This window comes from Periplaneta americana, chromosome 13, assembly GCF_040183065.1.
Source record: "Periplaneta americana isolate PAMFEO1 chromosome 13, P.americana_PAMFEO1_priV1, whole genome shotgun sequence".
Taxonomy (NCBI): domain Eukaryota; kingdom Metazoa; phylum Arthropoda; class Insecta; order Blattodea; family Blattidae; genus Periplaneta; species Periplaneta americana.
Genome location: NC_091129.1, coordinates 75,775,553 through 75,801,949, shown reverse-complemented (window position 1 = coordinate 75,801,949; position 26,397 = coordinate 75,775,553). Strand labels below are relative to the sequence as shown.

General features: G+C 34.2%; 1 protein-coding gene across 1 annotated transcript in view; it reads left to right on the top strand.

Annotated features, from left to right (window-relative positions):
• The first annotated feature begins 490 nt into the window (after positions 1 to 490).
• Positions 491 to 26,397, top strand: part of LOC138712031 (A disintegrin and metalloproteinase with thrombospondin motifs 12-like) — a 127,905-nt gene continuing 101,998 nt past the window's right edge. The window contains exons 1-7 of the mRNA XM_069843421.1: positions 491 to 746; positions 2,420 to 2,820; positions 4,072 to 4,210; positions 5,943 to 6,151; positions 12,506 to 12,595; positions 13,432 to 13,556; positions 22,489 to 22,635. Of these exons, the coding sequence (XP_069699522.1) occupies positions 677 to 746; positions 2,420 to 2,820; positions 4,072 to 4,210; positions 5,943 to 6,151; positions 12,506 to 12,595; positions 13,432 to 13,556; positions 22,489 to 22,635 (1,181 nt within the window). The 5' untranslated portion in view covers positions 491 to 676. The remainder of the gene's footprint in view (positions 747 to 2,419; positions 2,821 to 4,071; positions 4,211 to 5,942; positions 6,152 to 12,505; positions 12,596 to 13,431; positions 13,557 to 22,488; positions 22,636 to 26,397) is intronic.

Below are 26,397 nucleotides of genomic sequence, written 5' to 3'. Positions count from 1 at the left end.
GCAAAGTTAAAAACTAAAGGCCAGGCCATACAAACTGATTAACTATATTTAATTAGTAATAATTGTTTTAAAGGTAAAAAAACATGTTTCAGTGGTAAAGCGCTCAGAGTTTAGGCGGGAGTGAATTTACTTACGATTCTTTCATAACTATTATTAATTGCTATTACAATTATTTTCAATAATTAAGAATAAAGCCATGTAAATTAAAATTGATATAGGAAAAAAAATTCTTAAACAGAGTAAAAATCGTAAATCTTATTTTACTTAATTAAATTGTATCTATAGAAGGCTTAATTTAATTTTATGCTTTCACTAGCCAAACGTAGCGGTACAACATTTAGAAAAAAGTGACTCCAGCGACCGTTAGTGAAAACACTCGTTTACTATTTTATGTAGGTGTATCTGCTTTTAAATCTGATATACGTAGGCTACATAGTTACTTGTTAGGCAATAATCATGGCCTTCTGTTCGGAAGTAACAATTAGCTGCACATGATTATCTGCTAATTTTGCATTTTTGAGTTTTAAATATTTCAAGACTTCATTCCGTATAATGCCATTAAATGGAATGTGTGTATATCATTATAATGTAGTCTACATTTTTACGGCGAATAATTATAATTCTCTAATTGTGAGATGGTAATGATGTTCAAGAGTTATACCTTAAATTAATATTAATGGAATGGAAAACTTTTGCGATAGTTGTTAATTTATTGTGTGCGTTAGGATCTAAACCACTATTACAAGGTAAGTAAAGATAATTTTACTCGTTAAGAAGTGATGTTATAATAATATAAATATAGTAGTTTTTCCACGACCTTTTTTAAAGTCTGCCATAAACCATTTCTTCGTCCCATTATAATTAAGCTACAGACGGTTCGCGAACACAGAGAGAGAGTGACACGAGTTTCGTAGATGTGCTTTTGCCGTTTTTATTAATGGAACATAGATATATTCTTCTAAACATCAACTAGCACCAGTTTGAAGTGTGTATCAAGCTTAACTATTCACCATACTTCAAGAAATTAGAGTAATGTTGACAAAAAGTAAACTCCTGCATACAGTCTGCATCTCAAGCAGCACTTCAGTGTATGAAAAATCATAAGAATCTTCATCTATCTTCGTTGGAAATAAAGTCTGATTTTGAAAATTACTTAAGGAGGAGGTAGACCATTGGTCTGCAAAAGTTTAGTGAATTCTTTTTATATCGCAGTTGCTATAAACGCTAAATGAACAAAAGTTTTCAAGCTTAATATACCTGCATTACACTTTATAAAACAATATTCAGAATATTAAAATAACTAACAATTACCTATAAAATAATATCAAATTTGCGTATTTTAATACAACCGTAAATTTTTATTTATTTTATTGGGTTATATGAAAATTAATGGACAATATTTTTAATCATACCAGTAGCTCATGCACAACTAGTTCTAGGCTAAATCTGCAAAAAGTTGGAAAGGGAATGTTGTGCAATTCTTAACATCGGTACTTTTGATATATGAGCCGTTCAGAGCAGAAGTGATGTAAGTGAAAATTGGGTAATGAGGTTTAAAGTAAAAATTCTGTAAAATACAGCGCAAAGTAGCAATTAATATGTCTTTCTTGCTATCCACTGACTACTGATAGTTCAAATAAATTGAATATTAGTTGCTACTTTACGCTGTATTTTACAGAATGTTTACTTTAATCCTCATTACCCATTTTTGACTTACACCACTTCTGCTCTGAACGGCTCATATCTTTGATGTTCGTGCAAAATGTGGTATGTTAAAATTACCAATTTTTCAGAAAAGAGAAAAACTGAATATTTTTATTGATTTCAGATAAATTACTTTGAAATTTAAAATATTATCATAAAAACACATCTTGTGATATTTCGCAATTATATATACGAAGAGTCCACTGTAAGAATGATGGATGTCATGTGGAATATATTTTGCAGGAGAAGCGATTGAAAGTTTGAAATGCTTAGCGCTCAAAGCTTAACTGTGATTTTCCGATCATTACTGGGCAATGACTATCAGTGTTAATGCCATGTAACTCTCTATGTACATTCTATATGTCTTAAGTTATGCATTGACAGTCTTGGTTCATTTTGGACAAGAAAGTGACATCCATCATTCTTGCAGTGGACTCTTCATATAATGCATGTCTACAGGGGAAAAATTGTTCGAATTTTTTGACATATGATATTTTGCACGAACACCAACGATATTTAAACTGGTGCTTCTGGTAAGCCAAAAGTGTGTAATTCGTACTTCCGAAAAACACGTCTGGCATCGGAGTGAAACAAATCGCGAACAGGCTTGGATTTCGTCAGATACTCCAATCAGTATTAATATATGTTTTGATTACCGGTATGTTACAAATACTAGAATCGGATGGTTATACAAATATGGTTCACTATATTTCAGGTCGTTATTCCCGTAATATTGAAGATTTCGAAGTGGTTGTTCCTGAGAGAGTGACGTCCAATGGACAATTCATTTCCCACTTGATTCCTTATCATTATAAACATTCGTATTATCAAGGGAAATCTGAAGAGGACATGGGTCCGGACGATACAATTCACTACTCTCTACCAATATCGGGGGAAGAACATCACTTGGAATTGTGGCCGAACAACAGACTGCTGTCTCCGGGTTTTGTAGTGGAGACCCGACCAGTTGATGGAGTAGCTCGCTCACGAAGGCACAAGAGGAACTCCGCCACCGACTATAAGTTCCATCGTCTCAGAGATGTGCAGTGCCTTTACAGGGGCAGAGTGCGTGGTCACAATGACTCCGTTATCGCCTTGTCCACTTGCTACGGACTGGTAAGCGTAGAATTATTGTTATTGTACCATACTTGAATGTTCAGGAGTCAGCAAAATTTCCAATGATTTTTGTAATTGATAGCGCCATGAAACATTAGCCCTAGTAATTCCATTCAGTTGCTGTCTTGGGAAAACATTAATATTGCAATTTTGTAGATATAATCGTTGGGCAACCGACATTGCAAAGCCGTAGTTGGAATACTGTTATGGATTGGAAAAAGTAAATTGCCTCCACAGTTAAAAAATGTACGTAAATTGCCCCCCTCTTTGCATGACTTTAAGGTACGTAAATTGCCTCCTTTTTACTTGAGTTGGCGAACGTGCCTCCGGTTTTTAAAACCACCACATGAACCAAAATTTTCCTTTTCATTTACAGACTTAGAACTAATATACTTGGGAATACATTAATGTTACAACTTTTTAGATATATAATCTCTGGGCAACCGACATTGCAAAGCCGTAGTTGGAATACAGTTGTGGACAGAAAAGGTAAATTGCCACCCCAGTTCAAAAAGGTACGTAAATTGCCCCCTGTTTGCATGAATTTAAGGTACGTAAATTGCCTCTTTTTCACTTGAGATGGCGAACGTGCTTCTAATTTTTAAAACCGCCACATGAACCAACATTTTCCTTTCCATTTACAGACTTAGAACTAATATACTTGCAGAAAGACTACAACGTAAGAAAATCAAAGTATATGAAAGTAACAAATTACTTTTTTCTTATAAAAGAGACGTAGTAGCCAAGAGATTTTGCTGGCATGATGGTTTTATTCATATTTTAACACATTACTGATATGCTTAAAAATGTGGTTAAGTTCAGTTATAAACAATTCGCCATAAAACTGACAATGAGAAGTATAAATATTAAACACTGGCTCCTTTAAACAGGGAGGAATTTAAGACAAACGGCCCTAAGTATCTAAAGTCTTGTAATCTGTTGTCAAAGAGCAAATATTTTACTTTGTAAATGTAACTATTTGCACAAAACAGCCTTATTCCTTCAGCCTGGCTTCTAAGAGACACAATTGTTGTTCTGTATTATTTCAGAACTTCAATGAAATAATAAAATATTTGGATGACTGGCGTTAAAAAGACTGTTGCGTTTTACAGATCTCAAAACAAGTGCATGGATTATTCTCCTATCTTAATTTTAAGGGTACTCTGATGGGAAATTTCAATTTTTTTTAACTAATCAAACTAGAAGTATCAAATTTAATTTTTCGAGTAATGAAAAATCTTTTGCCCACAGGCTGGTCTCATAAAAACACGGAAGGGTTATTGCATGATAGAACCAGCGGAGGGATACGATCCACTGTCGGGAGGAGAACAGCGTCATCTCGTATACAGAGCAAATAAGTATGAATGCAAAGAAAATTGTGGCACCAAAGGTACGTACGGATACTACTCTTATCACATTGCATGAATATTACTGTAATTGTTGAATCATTAACTAATGGTACTTACATTTCATGACAAACTCGTATAAAAATTAACTGATCATTTATATATTCCAGAAATTAAGTTAAAATCAGTATGTTGATTCGTTTCAACTCTCAAATGGTAATGAAATTCTTGGATGTTGTTTCTTTGTACCGCAATTAGAATTTTAGAACATTCCGGAACTACTGACAAATTTCTTTTCTCCTAAATAATATCGCTTTAACCATTAAACTTTCTTCTGCACTGTTGAACCTGATTACTTTGGATCAGTTGTTTCGAGTAACTGGTACCATTTCCAAGATTATATTGGCACTTAAAAACCCATTCTCTCGTAATACTTACTTACTTACAAATGACTTTTAAGGAACCCTCAAACAAGCCCGGCATCGGTCCCTATCCTGTGTAAGATTAATCCAGTCTCTATCGTCATATCTCACCTCCCTCAAATCCATTTTTATATTATCCTCCCATCTACGTCTCGACCTCCCCAAAGGTCTTTTTCCCTCCGGTCACCCAACTAACACTCTATATGCATTTCTGGATTCGCCCATACATGTTACATGCCCTGCCCATCTCAAACGTCTGGATTTAATGTTCCTAATTATGTCAGGTGAAGAATACAATGCGTGCAGTTCTGTGTTGTGTAACTTTCTCCATTCTCCTGTAACTTCATCCATCTTAGTCCCAAATATTTTCCTAACAACTTTATTCTCAAATACCCTTAATTTCTGTTCCTCTCTCAAAATGAGAGTCCAAGTTTCACAACCATATAGAGCAACCGGTAATATAACTGTTTTATAAATTCTAACTTTCGGATTTTTTTCGTAATTTCAAGTAAAAATGTTAATGTGAACGTGGATTTGACCTCTACTAATGATGGAGTTGTAGCACTTTAATACAATTGTAGTTAAGTATTAGTAATTAAATAATAATAATAATAATAATAATAATAATAATAATAATAATAATAATAATAATAAAATCACAAGTATATGCTCATTTCCACTTTATGAATTTTCACGACATATATGTATTTATCTTTATCTAGAATAGGAATTTACTTTAATATTTTTCCACTAAAGGAGTAATAGCAATCATTGCTTGATGAATGGCATATGTGTATTCGACAGAGTTTTATTTTCGTTGCTCAAAACGACGCTTATAGAATTTTAAAACAAGCTTCGCTTCTGAAATAAAATGCATCTGACTGTGTGTGTGTGTATGTGTGTGTGTGTTTTTATTTCTTGTGTGAATCTCGCATGATCTTGGAAGATTCGCGGTCAGTCAGCTAATTTTAGAGTTCGACCATGTTTGGTCTGGTTATGTGTGGTAAGATTATGTTGAAGCAGACGAGCAACAATCTTGTTCATGACGATAAATTTACAAAAAAAAAAAAATGGAAAATAACGGAGTAAATATTCGGAGTATAGGTCCCACATTTATCAGAACGTATTTTCTTAAAATAACCTCAGAATTAATTTAAGACATACCCATCACAAATAATTTGTGTATTAATCTGTGAACTTATTGCTCAATACTTGTTTACAAATAGATTCTTTTCTCACTGGCTGATTGAAAGATAATAAAATTGATTCTGAGACACCGTATTTCTAAAATGAAACTAATATACGGGGATCTGATGAATTTTTCAATAATTCTGTTTTCGTTTTTTACTTGCAGGAGAAGTGCCGCTCGCGTTGGCTAATCGAAAAATAAGAGAAATTAGACGTTACCTTTCCAAAAGATCCGACAACACGCATGAAAACATGACTAAAATCTCACACAATGAACCTCTCAATGTAGAGATTCTTCTTGTTCTTGACAAAACTCTCATCCACTACCATGAAAATAGAGATGTAGAGAATTACATCTTGACAGTGATGAACATGGTAAGTAATATTACAAAACTGTAATAATATAGCATATTACCCATATAATAATCTACTCACTAGAAACTAGAGAGGCAAAAATGAGAAATAATATAATTATATGCCAAGAGCCACAGTATAATTCACAGTTGAAACTAAACAAAATACAAGGATTTTTAATTATTACACTATTAGACACCTATTATTATTATTATTATTATTATTATTATTATTATTATATAAAATAACTATCATATACGAGTATTACTGGTATATTTAAGTTGAAGGACGAACTCTGTTACTCTTCTACCAAATCATACCGATATGAGCGAGTTGATTTGTTGTTTTATTATTCGTGTAACCTGTTTTGAAGTTTGAGATGTAGAAAATAACGTGTCACATACAGATAGAAAGCACCTTAACAATATTCGCATCTGTAAATAGCTTATTCGTTCTACGAACTGAAATTTCTGTTACTTGATACGATGATTTACACTTTATATTTCAATTCGTTTCTACATAATTATGTAGGTACAGTGGAATACATTAGTTTCTGTTCAGATAATACGGACGGTATTATGTTAAGATCAAAACGCTTATAACAAAAAATATCAGGAAGATTTTCAGACCGAGACAGAGTTCGACGAATGATAGGAATAACAAAATAATTTTGAAGCTTCAGCAAACTAAAGAACAAAACTCAACAAGCTTTAAAAGTATACTACAGTCGTGCAATTTCAACACACCTTTGTAGCAAACAAATGTTCAGTCTCACAAATAGAACTTACCCTTACGTTAGCAAGAGTAGGCTAAATTCAGAAGAGGTAAATTTGTTATAAGAAAAGTTGGATACACCTTTTTAATAAAATGTAACTAAATAAATACTACAGAAACAGTATAAGTCTACTACAACATTTCGGACGAAATTAATAAATGCAAGCATAATTCTGTATAATGCGAGAGCAATCCAAAAAGTAACTTCCTCTTGAGCCGTTTATAGAAAACAAAACACAATTTCATGGAAAGATTTACTGGAGCAGGTACAGCATTTTTTTTAGCTATTTATCAACATATTCCCCATAGGAATTGAGATATTTGTCTTCTGCAGAAGTTACGCTGGAAAGTGTTTCAACATCCACCCTACAACCCGGATCTCACTCCCAGCGATTATCACTTTTCTTACACTTCAAGAAATTCCTGTCCGGTCAGCATTTTCGCAGTGACAGAGAGGTGAAGACGGTTGTCACACACTGGTTTAGATCCCAGGGACAGACTTCTACGACACAAGGATACAAATTTGATCCCACGGTATGACAAACGTTTAAATTCCGGTGAGGAATATGTTGAAAAATAGTGTGAAACTGTGTTTTCTTTCTGTTAACGACTCGAGAGAAACTACTTTCTGGACGGCTCTCGTATATACAAAATTAGTTTATTACAAGTATATACTACACATTTTAAATAACTAATCGAGAGGGAAAAGAAGACAAAGAATACCTCTGGAACAAAATTAATTAGGACAACGAACTTCGTCTAACTTCGACAGGAATCTGGATGAAGAAAAGATAATAAAAATGGAGATGGAGGTGAAGATATAGATGAAGATGAAGATCTACCGGTACATGTAGATGATGATGAAGTTACGATCATGATGGTGATGATGATGGCAATAATAATTATATTACTATCCGAATCATCACATTTTCAGTTTGGGGGATGTTTGATATAAAAAACGGCTATGTGCTATTTTATATGGTTTGAGACAATAGTGTTTCAATAGAAGGAAAGTTGTTGTTGTTGTTTTCTAATGCCAGGCATTTGACAATAAAGTCATTTGACCTCTTGCACTCCAATATTTTTCGAAGAGGTGTTCCGAATCCATTTCTTGGTTGGGTTGCACAATGGACAGTTAGAGGACTGATATATTCCAATTCTATGCAGATGTTTGGCCAAACAGTCAGGGTCTGTTGCCAATCTAAATGCAGCTACAGGTAGTCGGATCCTGTCCGCACGGCGAAGCTCTGCGAAACGCTAGACACTACCAGGTACGATCAATTATAGCCACTGCCCTTAAAGATGCCGATTACAACACCTTTGAAGAAGTACATGATCTCTCTGTCACTGGCAGTACACGGCGCATAGATATAATAGCTTTCAAGGAATCTACAAGATCTGGATACATAATTGATCCCACTCTGCGTTTCAAAATGAATGAGAAACAGCCAGCAGAAGTGGATAATGAAAAAAAGAATATCTACAATCCTACTATTCCCTATTACCTCCAAAAGTACCAGCTAAAAGAGCTTGAAGTAATCGGACTTCTTGTTGGAGCAAGAGGTACCGCTACTCTCTTCATGAAAGATATGTTTAAGAGGCTTGGAATACCTACATCTATTATTCCGGTTGTAACCTTAGCTACATTGAAAGAATCAATTACTCTCCTGAAGCATCACCTATATTCGAAATGAATCTAAGTTCATTAGCATTCTTTACTTTTTTGTAACACTTACCTCTCTAAAACTAGGTATATTTCCACTAATCTTAAAATGTATTTTCAGCTATGTACTTGTAGGAGTTTCATTGTTAAAACAAAATCAATGGTTCAAGAACTTGTAAACATTTATATGGTTAAGTACCCTTTGTCCCTTGTGGCAGCTCACGAATGGTGAGAAAATTTCTAAATTATCATTATGCGTTGTAAATCGGGAATTAACTGTGGATTATGATGCAGAGAGTGCCATTTTTTCCCCTTGAGATTAAAAAACGAAAGTTAAAAGTAACAGAGTACATAGAAAATTAGATCATTTTTTTTAACTTTAATTGCATATTTTACTGTGAATTTTATTCTTTGAAGGTCTGCATTTATTCCAGTATTTTTTATATTAAACCAGTAGCTGCATTAATACAATAGCGCAATGGAAATCATTCATTAAAAAAATAGCAAAAATAATATAAAATAATTTAGTTCATTAGGGCAGCTGGGCCCTGAAATCAGTCAAAGAGCCTCACACTGTGAGAACAACATGCGAACCTAAGATGGAGTATCTTTCTAAAAAAAATATCGTTTTTATTAAGGTGTTCCCATAATGAAAGCAGAAATAATGGCTTTATGGCAAAATTGAGCAGAGTTAATGCGTTATGAAATAATTATACACTGTATATGGGCGAGGCATGGGACAATTTGAACCAGTTGCTGGCTTGTCGCACACCTGGCTCATATATCATTAAGGCTGATCCTCACACACCTCTCAACATTTAATATGAGTTGTGGCGTGGTATGCGTCTCCGCTTAGAGGAATTATGGATTCCAGGGTTGAGATCAAGTTGCGATACGGTACGTAGAATCATATTTAAATTACACAACGAGTGGCATGATTAAAATATGAAGACGCAAATATACCACAAGTATTGTCTTTCAATGGTGGGAAATACTTAGAGAAAAAAAAATGTTACCCAACAAACATCGGGATTAATGAGTCGTGCATGCGAACAAGATTACAAGAGGAAATACGATTAGGATAAGGGATGAAAATACATATAGACTGCGAAATTAAATTTTTGAGAAGAATAGTTTGCTGCATAAAGTAGAATGTGGCATAAAGACGTCATGGCATAACTCAACGTTCAAACAGTTCTGGGTCATACTTCTAATTTTCCATTGAATTCATGATTTTTTTTTTCAAAGAATGAGCCGTAGCACGATCTCCAAGTTGTGATCCAAAAAAGAAAGAGCTCTAGGCCACCTACTGAAAATATGGAATGAAAATTATTATTTAGATCATATCGTTCGAACATCTCACATTTAAAGAATGAACTAGAAAAATAGGAGTTAGAAAAATAAATTGAAACTGATATTATAGTCACGTTGCAGATCGGCTACATTTAAACGTGTGCATCTTTTGATTCGCTGCTGATGACGTTATGCACTTCTTAAGGCTCGATAAATACTTAATATAATCGCCAGCCATTTTGGCTCTTTGGTTGGCGTTCACAGAAAGCACACGAGGACGTTATTTGCCGCTCAATTATTTGCTCAATTACAGTACGTTTGAGTTATTATCATAGGAGTACGACATGATAATGTTTAACGGTGTGGCAAATAGATACCTCGTCTGGTAGCGGACGATACTACCTACCTAAATTTTACAGAGCCTTCACTTCCTAAGGCGTAAGCAAAGAGGAGGAGTCAGGCCGAAAATAACAGCGACGCGACTATAGGAATTCGGAGAAAATTATTTGCTTATTTTTCCTTCTAAAAACTGTCAACTCAAATTATGACAGGTTCTAAGATCGCTCTAGTTTTAATATAAAGAATACGCATGCTGTACTTCAAATTTTAACATGAAATGGGAAATGTTCGTAATCGTTAAATCAAGCACTAAAAATAATAGCATGGTACAGACTCAGAAACAACATTTGGGCCATCTGAATTTTGTTTCTGGGTCTATAGAAATCTTGAATTAGAGATTATAAAATATTTTATTATAATTATAAACTGCAAGACTTTGTTGTTGTTGTTTTCTAATGCCAGGCGTTTGACAATAAAGTCATTTGATCCCTTGCACTCTAATATTTTTCAAAGATATTATCATGGTCAGCCACCGAAGCACAGATTTTGATGTGTTCCGAATCCATTTCTTGGTTTGAGTTGCACAATGGGCAGTTAGGGGACTGATATATTAAACTGCAAGACTTTTAAAACCTGAATATGCGTTAAGTATTACGTGAATATCCGAAACGTCCTATGTTGCTTTCGAAGAAAGTGAACATCGGATCTGAATGAAGACGTACTGTAAGTTGTATTGCAGATACAAGCTCTTCCTCATATAGAGTAGTACAATAACATTTTATATTAGTACATATTTTATTTTGTACATAGGTATTTAATTATCATATACAGCTTTCTCGGAAATGTCATTAATGACTTTGTAATTGTGCTACAAGCAATTCTTATACAACAAACTAAAATGTTAATTTGATATAAATTGTAGGCCTACAACTTATATTGCATGTATATTTTGATTTCCCGATATCACTTGTAATGTTATTACATTAGTATTTATTTAATCTGAGTATTGAATTAGAATTGCTACAGTTTTTTATAAATACAAACTATCATAACTTATTCATAACATAAAATAATATATATTCAGTTCTTTTCTTCTGAAGAAAAAGGTGGTGGAACTCTCTGTAGTATATTTTATAATGGACGGGCAAATGATTACTATTCAGTGTACGACAATTTTGTCGTTTTTAATCTTCTTTTCGTAGAACTAAGACTTTCAAATGGCTAAGCGAAATTCAAAGAAAAATTACGTCACTAACGCAGTTATTCACACATTTTTCGGATCCATGATGAAAAATGCAACAAAAAGGTGCTGGAATGCGTTCCGTCAGAAAAAAAAACACTGTTTCAATCGTATATTTCACAGTAAATTCTTAGAAAAAACGTTTTGTCGCCAGAAAGGAGGCAGTGCGCATGATCAGATGACGAGTGACCTGGTTTACAAGAGGAGGATTAGTTGAGGTAATAAAATTAGTTTTGTTTCGTTGTATGTCTGACCATGCGCACTGCCTCCTTTCTGGGACTCATAAATTTTCTGTGCGACAAAATCTTTTCTAAGACTGTACATCAAGTAAAGAAATAATCTTCAACATCTTTTTCTATTTCTGAGTGGGAATGAGAAACTTTCAGGATGTCTACCTATAACGGAAGTAACCAAAACGTAACTAATTTAAGCAATTGCTAACGAAAGCAACAAATTTAAAATATTCGAATGATCATGGTTAACGAAATCACGCATTTTGTTCTCTTTCACTTATTTCATCTTGGCTAAAGTGGAACTGAAATAGCTTCAGAGAAATTTTATTGGAAGAAGCTGAGGAGTTGATTTCTATTAGAATGAAGATCAGAAACAAATCTCATGACAGATCGTAAGGTGACTGAATTGTGTTTGATGTTTTTCATCGTGATTATGAGTAATTATTACGTTTTGGTAACTGAAAAGTAATACACTTTTTCACATTTTCGGTGACATTTTGGTTTTGCATCTGTAGATAGTTTAAAACAAGATATGTGGCCCATTTTAACGTCTTTTTTCATAATTTATTATACTTCTTGTTATTTATTAAAACTTTGGAGGTGTTAATTATTGTAACGTAACAGCTTTACGTACTGTAAGAACTCGAGAAGATTTTAAATTTATGTAAAATTTATCAAATACGAGTATAATAAGTTTATTATCTTTCAAGGTAAATTTTTTATTCTATCAACAATAATTATTACTATGATCAAATACTAATATTTGGAGTTAAGAGAGAAGCTAGTGGAGCTCGGAGAATTGTCACTATAGGGACCATTAATCTCTTTCGCAGGCATATAATCTGTTCCATGATGCTTCTTTAGGGGCTCTCATAAACTTGGTAATTGTGAAGATAATACGGTTGGAGGTGGAAGAAGATGAGGTGAGTCAAACAATCGTATATATAAATTATTTATCACTTTCCTATGACCTCTTCAGTCCTGTTGTAGAATATACTATACATAATTTTCTTTTAATTTTTTATTGGCTCTCTTCCGACAAAGGAAAAATTTTACAGTCTGTACAAAAGAAACCAAATGACCTGGAAATGTACAAAAACTTGCCCAGACATGTTCAAACATTTTTAACAAGAGCCAGAACAGGTCACATTGTCACTCAATTGTACCTACACCGAGTTCACATTTCTGGTAATCCTACTTGTCTGTGGTGTAATAATCATGATGAAGATCTGGAACACATTCTTCTATACTGTCCATCCATAAACCACAAAAGATGTAAATTAAAGTCATCAGTACCAGTTGCAGAATACACAGCCCTGCAGTACATATTGACTACACCCCACCTCTGGCTACTAGCAACAGGCATCTATAATGAACACCGATAAAAATCCCCTCATTTCTCTTGAAAAACAACAACTGAATAGACTGCAGTGGACTATAGTGGACTTTATGTTGTCAACAAATAGCTGGATACATTAAGAAGATTGACTGTTTTTTTTATATTTTTTTTGCAGTGTCTTGGATACTTTTGAAATTTTTGAAAAATTATTTCAAGCCACTCTAAAGAAGTAGATGAAAAAAAAAAATGTATTCAATAACGACTCGACTCAAATCACAATAACGGAAATTTGAACCGTATTCTATGACATCGCAGAAAATAAACTCGCTACTAAGATGGGTGCAAACATTTAACTTTAGTTAAAGAATGAAGCTGTATTCCACGCTGCAAATAGGCATACTACTGATCCTCATGTTCCAGATGAATCTGTCAGTGACGAAAGATGCCGAGCGAACTCTTGATACCTTCTGTAGATGGCAGAAGCGAATGAACCCGGGAGACGATGATCACCCCAATCACCATGATGTGGCCGTTCTCATCACCAGGTAGGAGCGTACACTCATCCACCCATCACTCTGTTCGTCTATTTCTCCATATCTCAATGGACTCACCTCACATGTCTTCTTTACTAATTCCTTTTCCTTTTCTGTTCTCCATTCTACTATTCTGTTTCCTTCCTCCATTCTTATCTTCATTATTTCCTCTCCAGAATTTTCCCTTTCTTCTCTCTTCCTTTTATTTATAATTTTCTTCCAACTTATATTGTTGCTTCTTATATGTTTTTAATTCCACTTCTCTCCATTTCCTTTTTCTTTCTTCACATTTCTTTCTTTCCACCTTCCTATCTACTTGTCTTCCCTGACTTGCTTGCTATTACATTTGTTTCCCTTTTCTTCCTTTATCTCTTTATGTTCCTTCCATTATCTCTGATTTCCCTTATTTTTACAGTAGAGCGTCTCGTTTAGGCACAGTGAAAACGTAAACTAGACGCAGGTACCATGTGTGGTGTGGACGAGCCGTACGATAAACACGAGTGATGCACAAGGTTTTAGTTACAACATTTAAGGCGGAGCATTAACTGGAATTATATATTCCAAAAACACACAAAACAAAAGAACACATATCCCATAACGTCATCATATACATACTTTCACAAACAAGCAATTGTAACGTTGAAATAATTCAATATAACAAATTAAGTTTGATACTTATATGTTGTTTCAAGCAGCATCTTTTATGGACATGAATTTCATTCGCTGCATGGCTAACATAATATTACCATTTTCTGTGGCCGAACAAAATTACAGTACGTATATTGGTCTGAAGTAACAACACTATTTCCTAAACCTAATAATCACTTCTCAAACAAATTTAATCAGGTATAGTACCCTTCTCAAAGTTAAATTTATTCAGTGACAGTACCTGAATAAATTGAACTCTGAGAAGAGATAATTATGTTTAGGAAATAATGTTGTCACTTCAGACCAATATATTGTAGTTTCGTTAATTCGGCTACAGAAGACGATGATATTATGTTAGTCATACAGAAAATGAAATTCATGACCGTGAAAAATCTGCTTGAAACCAACGTCATATAAGTAGCAAAATTAAATTTGTTACATTGAATTATTTAAACGTTACAATTGCTTATTTGTTAAAATGTGTAAAGATAACGTTATGCAATTTGTGTTCTTTTGTTTTGTGTGTTTTTGGAAAATATAATTTCAATTAATGCTCCGCCATAAACGTTGCAACTAAAACTTTGTGTATCCCTCATGTTTATCGTACGGCTCGTCCTCCCCCACACGTTCCGTACGCCTTGTTTATGTTTTCACTGTGCCTAAACGAGACGCTCTACTGTATTTTTTCACTTGAACGTCCTTCCTAACATCTCTCTCTCTTTCTCTTGCTTTCCCTTATCTTTCTCTTTCGCTTGCTTTCCTTTACCCCGCTCTTCATTTTTCTTGTCTTTCCAGGACTTCTTTTTCTATTTTTCTTTCTTCCATTTCTCCAAATGTTCGTTTCTTTATCTGTATTTCTTTTACATCCTTTCTCTTATCTCTCCCTACTTCTCCTTTCTTTATTTTATCACATATATAGTTTCTTAATTTTGTAATTATTCTTATTTCTTTCTCACATCTATCTTTCTTTTTACTTTATTCCCCTTATCTCTCTTCATTCCCTTTCCTATTATATCTCTCTTACCATTTCCTTCCTTTCTCTCATTTTTCTTTCTTTCTCCGTTTGCCGCATATCTCTTTTTGCCTTCTATTGTATAATTTCGCTTTTCATTTTTTCCTTCATTTTTACTTTCCTTTTCTTTCAGTATTTATCTTTGCTTTCTTTCTCTTCCTATTTTTATCTCGCCTTTACCTTCCTTTTCCTTTCTCTTATGTCCCTCACCTCTCTTTTATTCCTTCATTTTCATTCTCTCTCTTTATTCTTGTATCTTTCCATTATCTCTTTTCTTTCCAGCTCTCATTTTTTCTACCTTATCCCTCTTCCCCCCTTACTTTCTTTTTCGTATCTCCATAAATTTGATTTTCTTCCTCTTTTTTCTTTTCGCTCTATCTTTTTTTTCTGATTCTTCAATCCCGCTTGCTTTTCCTTTCTTACTCATCCTTGTTTTGTTTCCTATTTCTCTCTTTTTTCCTCTTAGCTTTCTACTTATTTTTCTCTAATGCTTTTTATATTTGCTCTTTCCCTTTTTCTTCTTAACTTTATTTATCAACTTCGTTTCTCTTCCTCTTATTTCCTCTTTATTCCTGATGTCCATATTTTTAATCTCTCTTCTCTTCTTGTTTTTATTGGTCCTTTTTTCACATTCTTAAATGAGAACAAAGTAAATACTGTTGCATTATCTGAGGACTATTACAGAATGATGAACATTCTAAGGGAGACAAGCGTTACATCCCGAGTATTCTGACATAGCTACATGAGAGTTCAAGCATTAAGAGCAAAGTTTTCGCCTCCGAGGCCCATTTGCCATTCAGTCAGCACTGTTGCGGACCATGTCTATTTTTTAATACGATTTCACCTTTTTCTTTCCTCCTTTTGAATACTCTTTCTGTTATTTTTATTATTAATTCGGTTCATCAAATTTATCAATTTTACAATGCGTGCGTAATGTGTATATATATATATATATATATATGTATATATATAAAATATAATTATTATTAATGTATAAATACTGTTTTCATTATGGTATTGAGCTTAAACGAAAGTAGGTACTATGTGACTTTTTCTGGAAAATATATAATAAATGTGCATTATTGAAATGTATACATACTGTGTTTACTATAGTATCGAAGTTAAAAGTTGAGCCTCTTGAGACATCATTTGTCACCATTATCAGTTAGTTAAGAATGTTGAAGATATACGGACCACCAGGAGGAACCTCCCGGTTCATAGCTTGGAAGCCACTGCACTAGAATGGTTAAAAACTTTGTATGATACTAGAGTTCGTGGAGCTGTCGCCTGTCTTCTTCGGAACAAGGTTTGGGAAGTCTATGAAGAGGTCCACTGCGTTTCTGAAGATGACACTCACAGAAGAGCAGATATAATAACATTAAACACGCAACAACAAAAGGATATCATGATAAATCCAACTATACGCATGGAGAGAGATCTTAACCAATCTCATCAGGTTGATCATGAAATAGGACCATTTATGTATGTGTATGTGTGTATTTATTCACACTGAAATGGGTATATACCCGGTGGCAGTGGTAACTAATTACACTCAATAAAGACAATAATAAACACAATTAATAAAAAATACAATTAATAATAATAGTAACAATTAATACTAACAATAATTAATAATAATAATAGTAATAATAATAATAATAATAATAATAATAATAATAATAATAATAATAATAACAGGGAACATCCTAAATTAAATGAAGCACGATCGGTTAAAATAACATTTAAAGTAAATCTAATTTGTACCATAAACCTATGTTCGAACTAAAACCCACGAGTATGATATGTTCATATCTGCACAAGTACCTTTCAACACTACACTCATTTCGCTGTCAACTCACTCACTGCACTGGAACTACGACACATTTCACTGATTCTATCCTGATTTCACTAACACTTCAAAAACATTTCACTGTTCAAATACTTTGCACTGCCACTGTAAACTATAAAGCTTCACTGACAAGAACACGTTTCACTTACTCAACACACTTCACTGACACAACATAATTCTTCACTGATAGAACACTTCAATAACAAAATATCAATTACACTCTTTAAATACTGTGTATAATTATCGTCTATTAGTAAAGTCCTCAAACCTATTTTTAAATACTTTTTGGTTGTTGGTAAAGCCTTTAGTGAGTCTGCAGGTAAAGCATTCCAGTCCCTGATAGTACGATTGAGAAAAGAAAACTTTCCAGTGTCCGTCCTCTGTCTTCTTTCCCTCAATTTATAAGAGTGATCGTTCCTTGAAGAGTAATTTGGAGGCTGCAACCTATTTTTTATTTCTCTCCAGGCAGGCGCACCTCTGTATGTTTTGAACAGTGCGCATAATCGAATTCGCGTTCTCCTGTCCGTGAGTGTGTCCCATTTTAATGGTGAATTATTACGACAACACTTGAGAGCCCGTTTTTTAATCTTCTTCAGTGTCTTAATATGTTCTAGTCTGTAAGGATCCCAACATGCAGCACCATATTCCATTACTGGACGTACTAGTGATTTACATGCAATCTCTTTGGATTTATCAGAGCCTTTTCTTAGTACCCTCATCACAAAGTGTAACGCTCTCCATGCTTTTCCCGCTGTGTCTGTAACGTGTTTCCTCCAGCCAAGATCGCTGCTAAATGTTATTCCGAGGTATTTACATTTGTTAACTTCCGGAATGGTATGTATTCCCTACCTTAGTGCCAAGTATGACATCCCCCTCTTCAATTGTTCAGTAATAGGTTTACTTTTTGGTGCTTGGGATATTTTTACCAAAATTTACATGTAATTTTTAAAACAATTATCAATACCATCTTTCAAAATTAGAAAAAATTATCACCCAATTTCTTAAAGATTCCCTCTCTGCAGATTATACAATTTTATTTACACCATTCAGAATTTCTTGATTAAAGATAAGTCATATGTTAATTTTAACTAAAATATTTGATTTATAAATTTAATTTTAAGGTTATATTTTAAGAATTTGTATTTAATTGATATTAACAGTGCTTAATTATTATAATTTATTTTACAACAATATTGATCTTTAATTCATTATATTATGGCTGTTCATTTCCGAATCCTCGAGGTTATCCTTAATTAAGGCCGACGATTTATTTTTTTGCAAAGCAAAGTCAAAAGACATAGCAATAGCATTTATGGAGGTTATCAAATTCTACAATTTGGAATTTATCGTTAGAGAGTTTGCAATATTTCCGACAAGATTACCGTTCCAAGACTTCTTCGTCGTGCTGATGAGAACCGAATAGTTCGAAACCGGAGATTCGCAAACTGGATAAAAGAATATCGTCCCATTTTGTGTATCACAGGCCAAATCCTTTGGAAAATCCAAAGATTGCGAAGGATAATACCAAATGCAATCAAAGGATTAAACCTTTGGCAAAGATCTGTGAAAACACAAACTTGTATTTTAAGAGTGTAAACTCTATTTGTTGTTTTGCGTTTTCTTCGTTTCGGCTTCAATTCGCCTCTTCAGCTAGAAAAGTATGATGACAAAAATTCTGTCGATCACTACTCTAGGACAGAGTGGAGAAGGAAAAATCTCTAACAAGATATTCCAAATTGTAGAGATGTATTTTTCTTTAAATATCTCTCTCTTTTTCTTTCTCTCTCTCTCTCTTTCTCACCAAAAATATGTGAAAATGAATTGAAGAGGTATTCCCAGCGAATTGGGATTATAAAGAATGGACACTTCACGTCGGTACCTTTGAGGTAGCCGGACTGATTTCAATGACCTTCAAGCCAGCTAGAGCGTCAGATTCTGCTTTCTCCCTAGAGTTGGCGCTGACATCACACCAGCTAGCAGTCGACACAGCGGAAATATGTATAATACATAATTAATACATCTAGGTACATTATGTACTCAAATAAAATAAATTGGATCCATAGAATAATAAATCCGTCATTAACTGTAATGTCTAGACTCTAGAGTTCCTTTATAATGAGAGTTGAGACGTTGACCCTAACAATAATTAAAATATGTAATGATTTGATAGCAGTGAAAATGGAAAAACAAAACTCTTATGGAAAGTAAAACCTATATTATATTATATACAAATATTAAACGAATTTGATACATAATTTTATAATATATATATTATTTTATAATATAATTTATTATATCTGAAATATAAAAAATTATTATTAGGCCTACTACTAGTTTGTCATTGAGAAATAAGAAAAGCTGTTAACTTGAATTTATTTGAAGCAAAGCGTTACTGGATTATGCAATAAGGTAGGCGATGTTTGGATCCTGTGTCTCAACTCTATTCTCAATTATCATCTTAACGTATGCTCGATTACATTAACTCTAGCGCTTGAAAATGGAACTAAACGCTGGCGCACAGAGAAACAAAACACAGGAAAATTCGCTCAGTGTCCATTCTTTATAATCCTTATTCGCTGGTATTCCCCTGTAAAAACCGTGTACGAGGCCAAATTTAACCTAATCCCCTTCAACGACATTGAAATTATTATTTTGCCAGCAGGACTTGATAACAAATCCCTCATATTCTCGGTATTACCAGTCGGGCCTGCCCGTCCCAGTTTTCGCTAATTAATGCAAGTTTCAGTAATTCGCTGACTCGATTGCCAATCATCTGCGTGAAGCCTCCAGGTTCTTTCGCTATTTGTCAGCTGAACGCGTTACATAACGCAGACAACGCCCATAATTATCATTCGTGTAAAAATATAAGAGAAATGTCACATGGAAGCAAATCACTTCTATTTACGTAAGCAAAGTCACTTGTCTTGATTCGTTACGACGCAAACTGGAATCTGAAATTAATGTCGATGGGAACTAACTGCTGCGACTTATTTTAATAGGGCTCAGGGAATTAATTGCTGTGGAGAAACGACGATTAAATCCGAGATTCTCTTCTACGACCTTGCTTTGTAAATCTCTATACCAACAAATCATTGTGACATGATTTGTACCCTATAGGCCTAGGTCTGATGTCGCTTGGTTAAGTCGTAGAAAGCAACTTTGAACGAGATTTATTTCAAACCAAGTATTTGTGGGTAACAATCCTTACTATTATTACGTTCATAAATATAATTTAAATATTTTCCTTTTCCTTATAGAAACGTAACCCCTGAACCCGGTATTTAAAAGTTCCGGTGCTAAGCGCTGTAAAGCGATATTTAAATCCCATAGTAGAAATAAATTTACAAAACATCACTATTTTATTTATATTTTTGAAATGGTTAAACATAATACAGCCATATGGTAGTAAAAACCACTCTCTCTGCAATATATTAGAAAAAATCGCATGAAAATATCTGCAATAGATTACGAACTGTGACCGGTTTTGTTCAATCGTGTATGATGCGTACACGTATACATAGAACCGCTAGAGAACTAGTCAAGAGCAAATCGGCCTAAGGGATTAATTAATGCTCTCTTACGCAGTTTTCTTCCTTTCATCTTCCTCTTTTTCTGTTCCCTTCTTAGTATTCCTTTTATCTCCTTTTTTCACCTCTTCCAACGACTCCACGTCCACAAACAGAAAGTATTAATCTATTAAGGGCACCAGCTAGTAATTTCATTGCACTCTGTGGCTAAAAGAAAATCATTTTTAAAAAGTAATATCTCTGAAACTACTAATCAAATGACGTTCTAAATGTTATATCTTATTATTAAAGATAGGAATTTATACCACAATATGATGATATTAGATTAGTTTTGCTTACAAAAAATTACATTATGGTTTATTTAACGACGTTCGCAACTGTAGAGGTTATATCAGCGTCCCCGGTGTGACGGATTTTTGTCCCGCAGGTGTTCTTTTACATGCCAGTAAATCTACTGACATGAACCTGTTGCATTTAAACACACTTAAATGCCATCGACCTGGGCTGGGATAGATTCCGCAACCTCGAGCACAGAAGGCCAGCGCTATACTGACTACGCTACCGAGGCCGATAGTTGTGCTTACATTGTCATTACGTCGTGAATGAGGTGAAGCCTGAGGTATGGCCTGGTTACAACTGAAATGTTTTTTGTATCGAAGCAATTGAATGGGGATATGTTTCTCGTGCTCCGGCAATTGGTTTGTTTATATTGCACTGCGATTCGTTGATTGGTTAACCACATAAAGCTACAATCTCACCCTGCTTATACCACGCCAGAGTTCCCTAACACGCATCTGCATTGCTAGCTACGCTCATTGTCTCTTTCAACAACGAACACTCTATGCATACCTAACCTTGTGGTCTCTGTGGGTAAATTCCTATCATTAGTTATTATCCACATCTTATTCGACATAGCCGTGACGTCTTGTTACTTTTTTTTTCAGATTAAACATAAAAATAATATACGTAATTTATATATCAATTTTTGGCTAATTTTTTATTCAATACTTTTCCAATTCACTAGTTTTACAAGATACTGTAATTAGTCTTCGCCGGCTGTATAAAGCTCCTTAAAATGTATAAGCATGTAAAAATTCATTACTCTATCTTTAATAGTCTCTGAGATACATTTTATGTTGAAATATTTTTTCATAATTTAAAAATATGGTAATCATAAACTAACATCCCTAGAGGATTCATTCGCATATTTTTATATTAAAAAACGTTGAGTATAATAGAAGAAAAAGTTTCAGGGACCTATTTCCAATAGAAGTGAAAATATTCAATTTGAGAAAAGATACAAATTGCAATAAAGGCCGCAAACTCACTCCGCAACACTGAACACGTGTGAACGATTTTGCTGCCAACTTAAAACTTCCCGCTAGGAGACCGAGAGTCTCTCCTCGCTGCGGAGTGAGTTTGCGGACACGTATTACAGCCAGTGCCACCAATTCTGGCGTGTGAAATAAGTAACGAGAACATGAGAGCAAGTATCTTATCTTTGCAACAAAATGTGGACGAGAAAGCTGACAACTGTGACTGGCAAATTGCTGACGTCACATCTGTTTAGGAGGTGGTACAACTCTCAGCCGAAGTGGCAACAGATGCCACTGTCTGGATAGTGTACTCAAGGACACACCCCAGAAACGCGAGGTGCGAGTGTCTTGCCTTTGACAAAGTTGGCAGATTGCTGACGTGACGTGCTGGGTGGTACCGTTCTCAGCTGCACTGGCAACAAGTGCTCACTGACTGGATTTTTACTCAAGGACACGCGCCAAAAACGGTGGCACTGGCTATATTACCAGTGCTCTTAAATAAACAACGGCCGATGTTCGTAATAAGCACCATTTTTATCACAGACTACGAAGATCGAGACATATGTAAGTATGTTCTGTTGTTGTGTTGCAGGACGGACATATGTGCAGATGAGGACAGATGTGGAATACTGGGCATCTCGAAACTAGCAGGCACGTGCGACCCGGACATAAGCTGCTGTGTTTGCGAAGACTCGGGGCTAAAACTGGGCTATGGAATAGCCCACGAGCTGGCACATTCGTAAGTACACTGAAATCTTCCAGCACACACGTAGTACATTCTATAGTACACAATAGTTTCAATAACTAGTATTTAAAAAATTACCCGCAATATCACAACAGTTTAAATTCTCAAGGAACAGGACCTAAACGAACTTTATTTTCATATCTGTAATTATTTAAATAGTTAGAGATGATGAGAGGTCTTGGGAATTAAGATTAAAATTCCAGTTTGAATTTTTGAAACAACCAGTAGTAGTGAACGTGAAAAAGTCATGCAATTAATATTCGTTCATTCATAGTGTTCTGCCCAAGGGCACGTCTTTCATTGCAAACCCAGCATTTTTCCAATCTTTCCTATGTCATGCCTTTCTCTTTGTCTCCGTAGTGTCGTCTCTCATCTGATACCTTCTCTGCCCCGAACTCTTCTCCCGTTCACCATTTCTTCCAGTGCATCCTTCAGTAGGCAGTTTTCGAATATACTGATGCAAAATGAATTAAATTCATCATCCTTTGACACAAAAAATACACGTTCTAGGGTCAATTAAAGCTTATGAATTGTGTAACAAATGTAAGAGTAAAATTTGAAAGCACTTCATTGAGAGTTTTTAGCAATAATTATTAAACATTTATTTATTTATTTATCTGGCGGAATTAAGGTCATCAAGCCTTCTCTACCATCAGAATACAAACGGTCATATACGAAAAACAAATGCAGAGAAATAGAAATATAATTACAGATACAAATACAAAAAGCACGAATGCAAAAATGTAAAAAAAAAGACGGAATATGCTGTGTGTGTGTATGTATGTATGTATGTATGTATGTATGTATGTATGTATGTATGTATGTATGTATGTATGTATATATATATATATATATGTATGTTGTTGTTTTCTAATGCCAGGCGTTTGACAATAAAGTCATTTGACCTCATGCACTCCATGCAAGATATTGTCATGGTCAGAGCCACTAAATCACAGATTTTGAGATGTTCCGAATTTATTTCTCGGTTTGAGTTGCACAATGGGCAGTTAGGAGACAAAACGAAACAGTAACTATTTCGAAATATTTGCAATAGGTTACAATACTCAGTTTACTGCATTGCACGCAACGCAGTAAGATAATGCTTAATAAGTTTATTTTTTTAATACAGTTAAATTTATACAGTCTCTGACGTCACTGGGTAAGGTATTCCACAAGCGCGATACGGAGATTGTGTATGGCGATGTATGCGATGTCTTATGTGTTGGTATGGCTAGTATGCGGCTATTTTGCATGCATATGTAGAGATTATGATCGATGATAGGTAACTGAGGCGGGAGGCAAGGTAGGTAGGTGTAGAGGTGTGAAAGACTTGGATAAGGAGAACAACGGAATGACAATTTCTGCGTTCATTAAGCAGGAGCCAGTTTAGAGTTTGGAAGGATGAGGTAATATCACTTTAATATCTAACTTACTTTTTAAATTAAAAAATGCCATTTGTACAAAAATGAAACTATAAAACATTCTTCACCTAGAATTACTTTATATGTACCATGCTAATTTCAAGTGAATATTTGCAACACGCCAGAGTTATTGCATTTAAAAAATTGAAAAATTGTACAACAATGGAGTTGAGATATTAAAATCAGACCTGTGTCCAGGAAATACTGAACACAGCTACTTTGCCATAGAAGATTGTGATCAGTATGTAGAAGAAGGATGTCTTGAATCTCATGGAGTATTTTGAAATACCAGCATTAGCTAAATAATTTTACGATATTAGTGGAGATTCATATTAAGGGGTGTGGGTAGTGATACCTGAGCGAATAAAGAATTTCAGTACAAAAGTTTAGTTCAATATTTCTAGGCTTTTAGTATTCAGAGTGTAATAAAAATTTCCATGATTATACAATCAATCATTCTGAATTCAGTGGTGTAAGAGACAACTAATTTGTTTCATATGCAAGAGCAAAAGAAAGGCCCTAACTGATAACCTGTTTTCCCAATTTTCTAAATGTACCTCAATCTTCAGGTACACATTACTTGCTACAAACTTCACTCATATGCCTTGTATTTTTAAGTTATCAAGTAATGTATATTGTAAATTCTAAAGCAAAATTTAGTTAAACATTTCACCCTTAGTGAAATAGAAAAAAAAATTAACTTCGATTAATATTTTTGCAATTTTTTTCAATAAATATATATTTTTCCCACGTGTTTTGAGTGTGATATTCTTAAACCCGTAGGTCTACTACGTAGAACACAGGCTGCAGAAAACAGAAATTTTTATTTCATGTAAAATGATTCAGTAGTTTCAGAGAAAAATGCACTTAAGTTTAAAAAATATCAACGTACGAAAACTTCATTTAAAAAAAGAAGAATCTATGAATTACATGCGCCTCCAAATTAAAAGGGCTAATCTCCAGAGATACATCCCACAATATATATTGCTTTGAAAATGAAGTTTGTACTTTTTTAAATTAGGTATCTCCAGCAATATGTTCAGATGGATATCAGAATTCCTTAGTCAAAGATTCATTGCCACTAAATTCAATAATTCACTTTCTAGTTACAGACAAACATATCGAGGTCTACCTCAGGGCGCTGTCCTCAGCACAACTTTATTCAATATTTATATAAATGACTTACCCTCCTATTAGAAGAATCAAACATGAAAACAGCACTATTTGCAGATGATACAGTTTTGTGGACCTCCGGATCTTACAGACATAGAGACAAAATTCAAAATTCTGCTCTTAAAGCTCTAAATCAACTACATGAATGGAATGCATCAAATTTGACGACACTCAATTTAAGCAAAAGTAACTACCACATATTTTCACGCGGTAAAAAAGAAAGAGAATTCAATATCCAATACAATGGCCAACACCTTCCTAGGACTTATGAATCTAAATATCTTGGAGTTATTTTCGATAGTAAGTTAACATGGAGCAACCATTTGAAATACATTTCTGAAAAAAGCTCGTAAAAGATTCTCCCTTCTAAAAAGACTAGCAGGAAAGAAATGGGAATGCTCTAGGAATATTTTGAACACTACATACAAAATGTTTATACAGCCAGTGCTGACATACTGCGGAGAAATTTTAATTACTTCACCTTTCATAAACGACATAGAATATGTTCAAAACCAAGCTCTCAGACTCATTACTGGTGGAATCAAAACAACTCCAATAGATTCTATGAGGTTCCTCACTAATATTAACAGTATCAAAATGACAATAGAAGAAAAAGCACTGATTCATTATGAAAAACTTATCAGATTACCAGGAAACAATTGGCATTCATACAGTCCTCCCTGTAGATTGAAAACTCAAAAAAGTTTCATATCCATTGTTCAAGAATTAAAACAGAAAATCAATATCCCGAATTTAAAAGAAAACTTACAAATTAAACCAAACCCTTTAACTCTATTAAATATAGAATATAATCTAAATTTAACAGAAGAAATACTGATATCAGAAGTAAACACTGAAATACTGAAACAATTGTCTTTAGAGACAATTAATATTAGGTACCCTCCACAAAACTGGCTTCATTTATAGACCGACGGATCCTTGATCTCCAGAGAACAAGGTGCCGGTGCAGGTGTTACGTGCTGTCTCGTCTCACTTTATAGATCACTTGGATATGGAACAACAAGTTTTGATGGTGAAATCATTGCAATAAGTGAATGTCTCAGGAATCTTCTATGCCACATCAATAAATTTAAGAATGCAGTTATATTGTCAGACTCCAAAGCAGCTATTCTATCAATAGTCTCTAAACACACACCTTCAT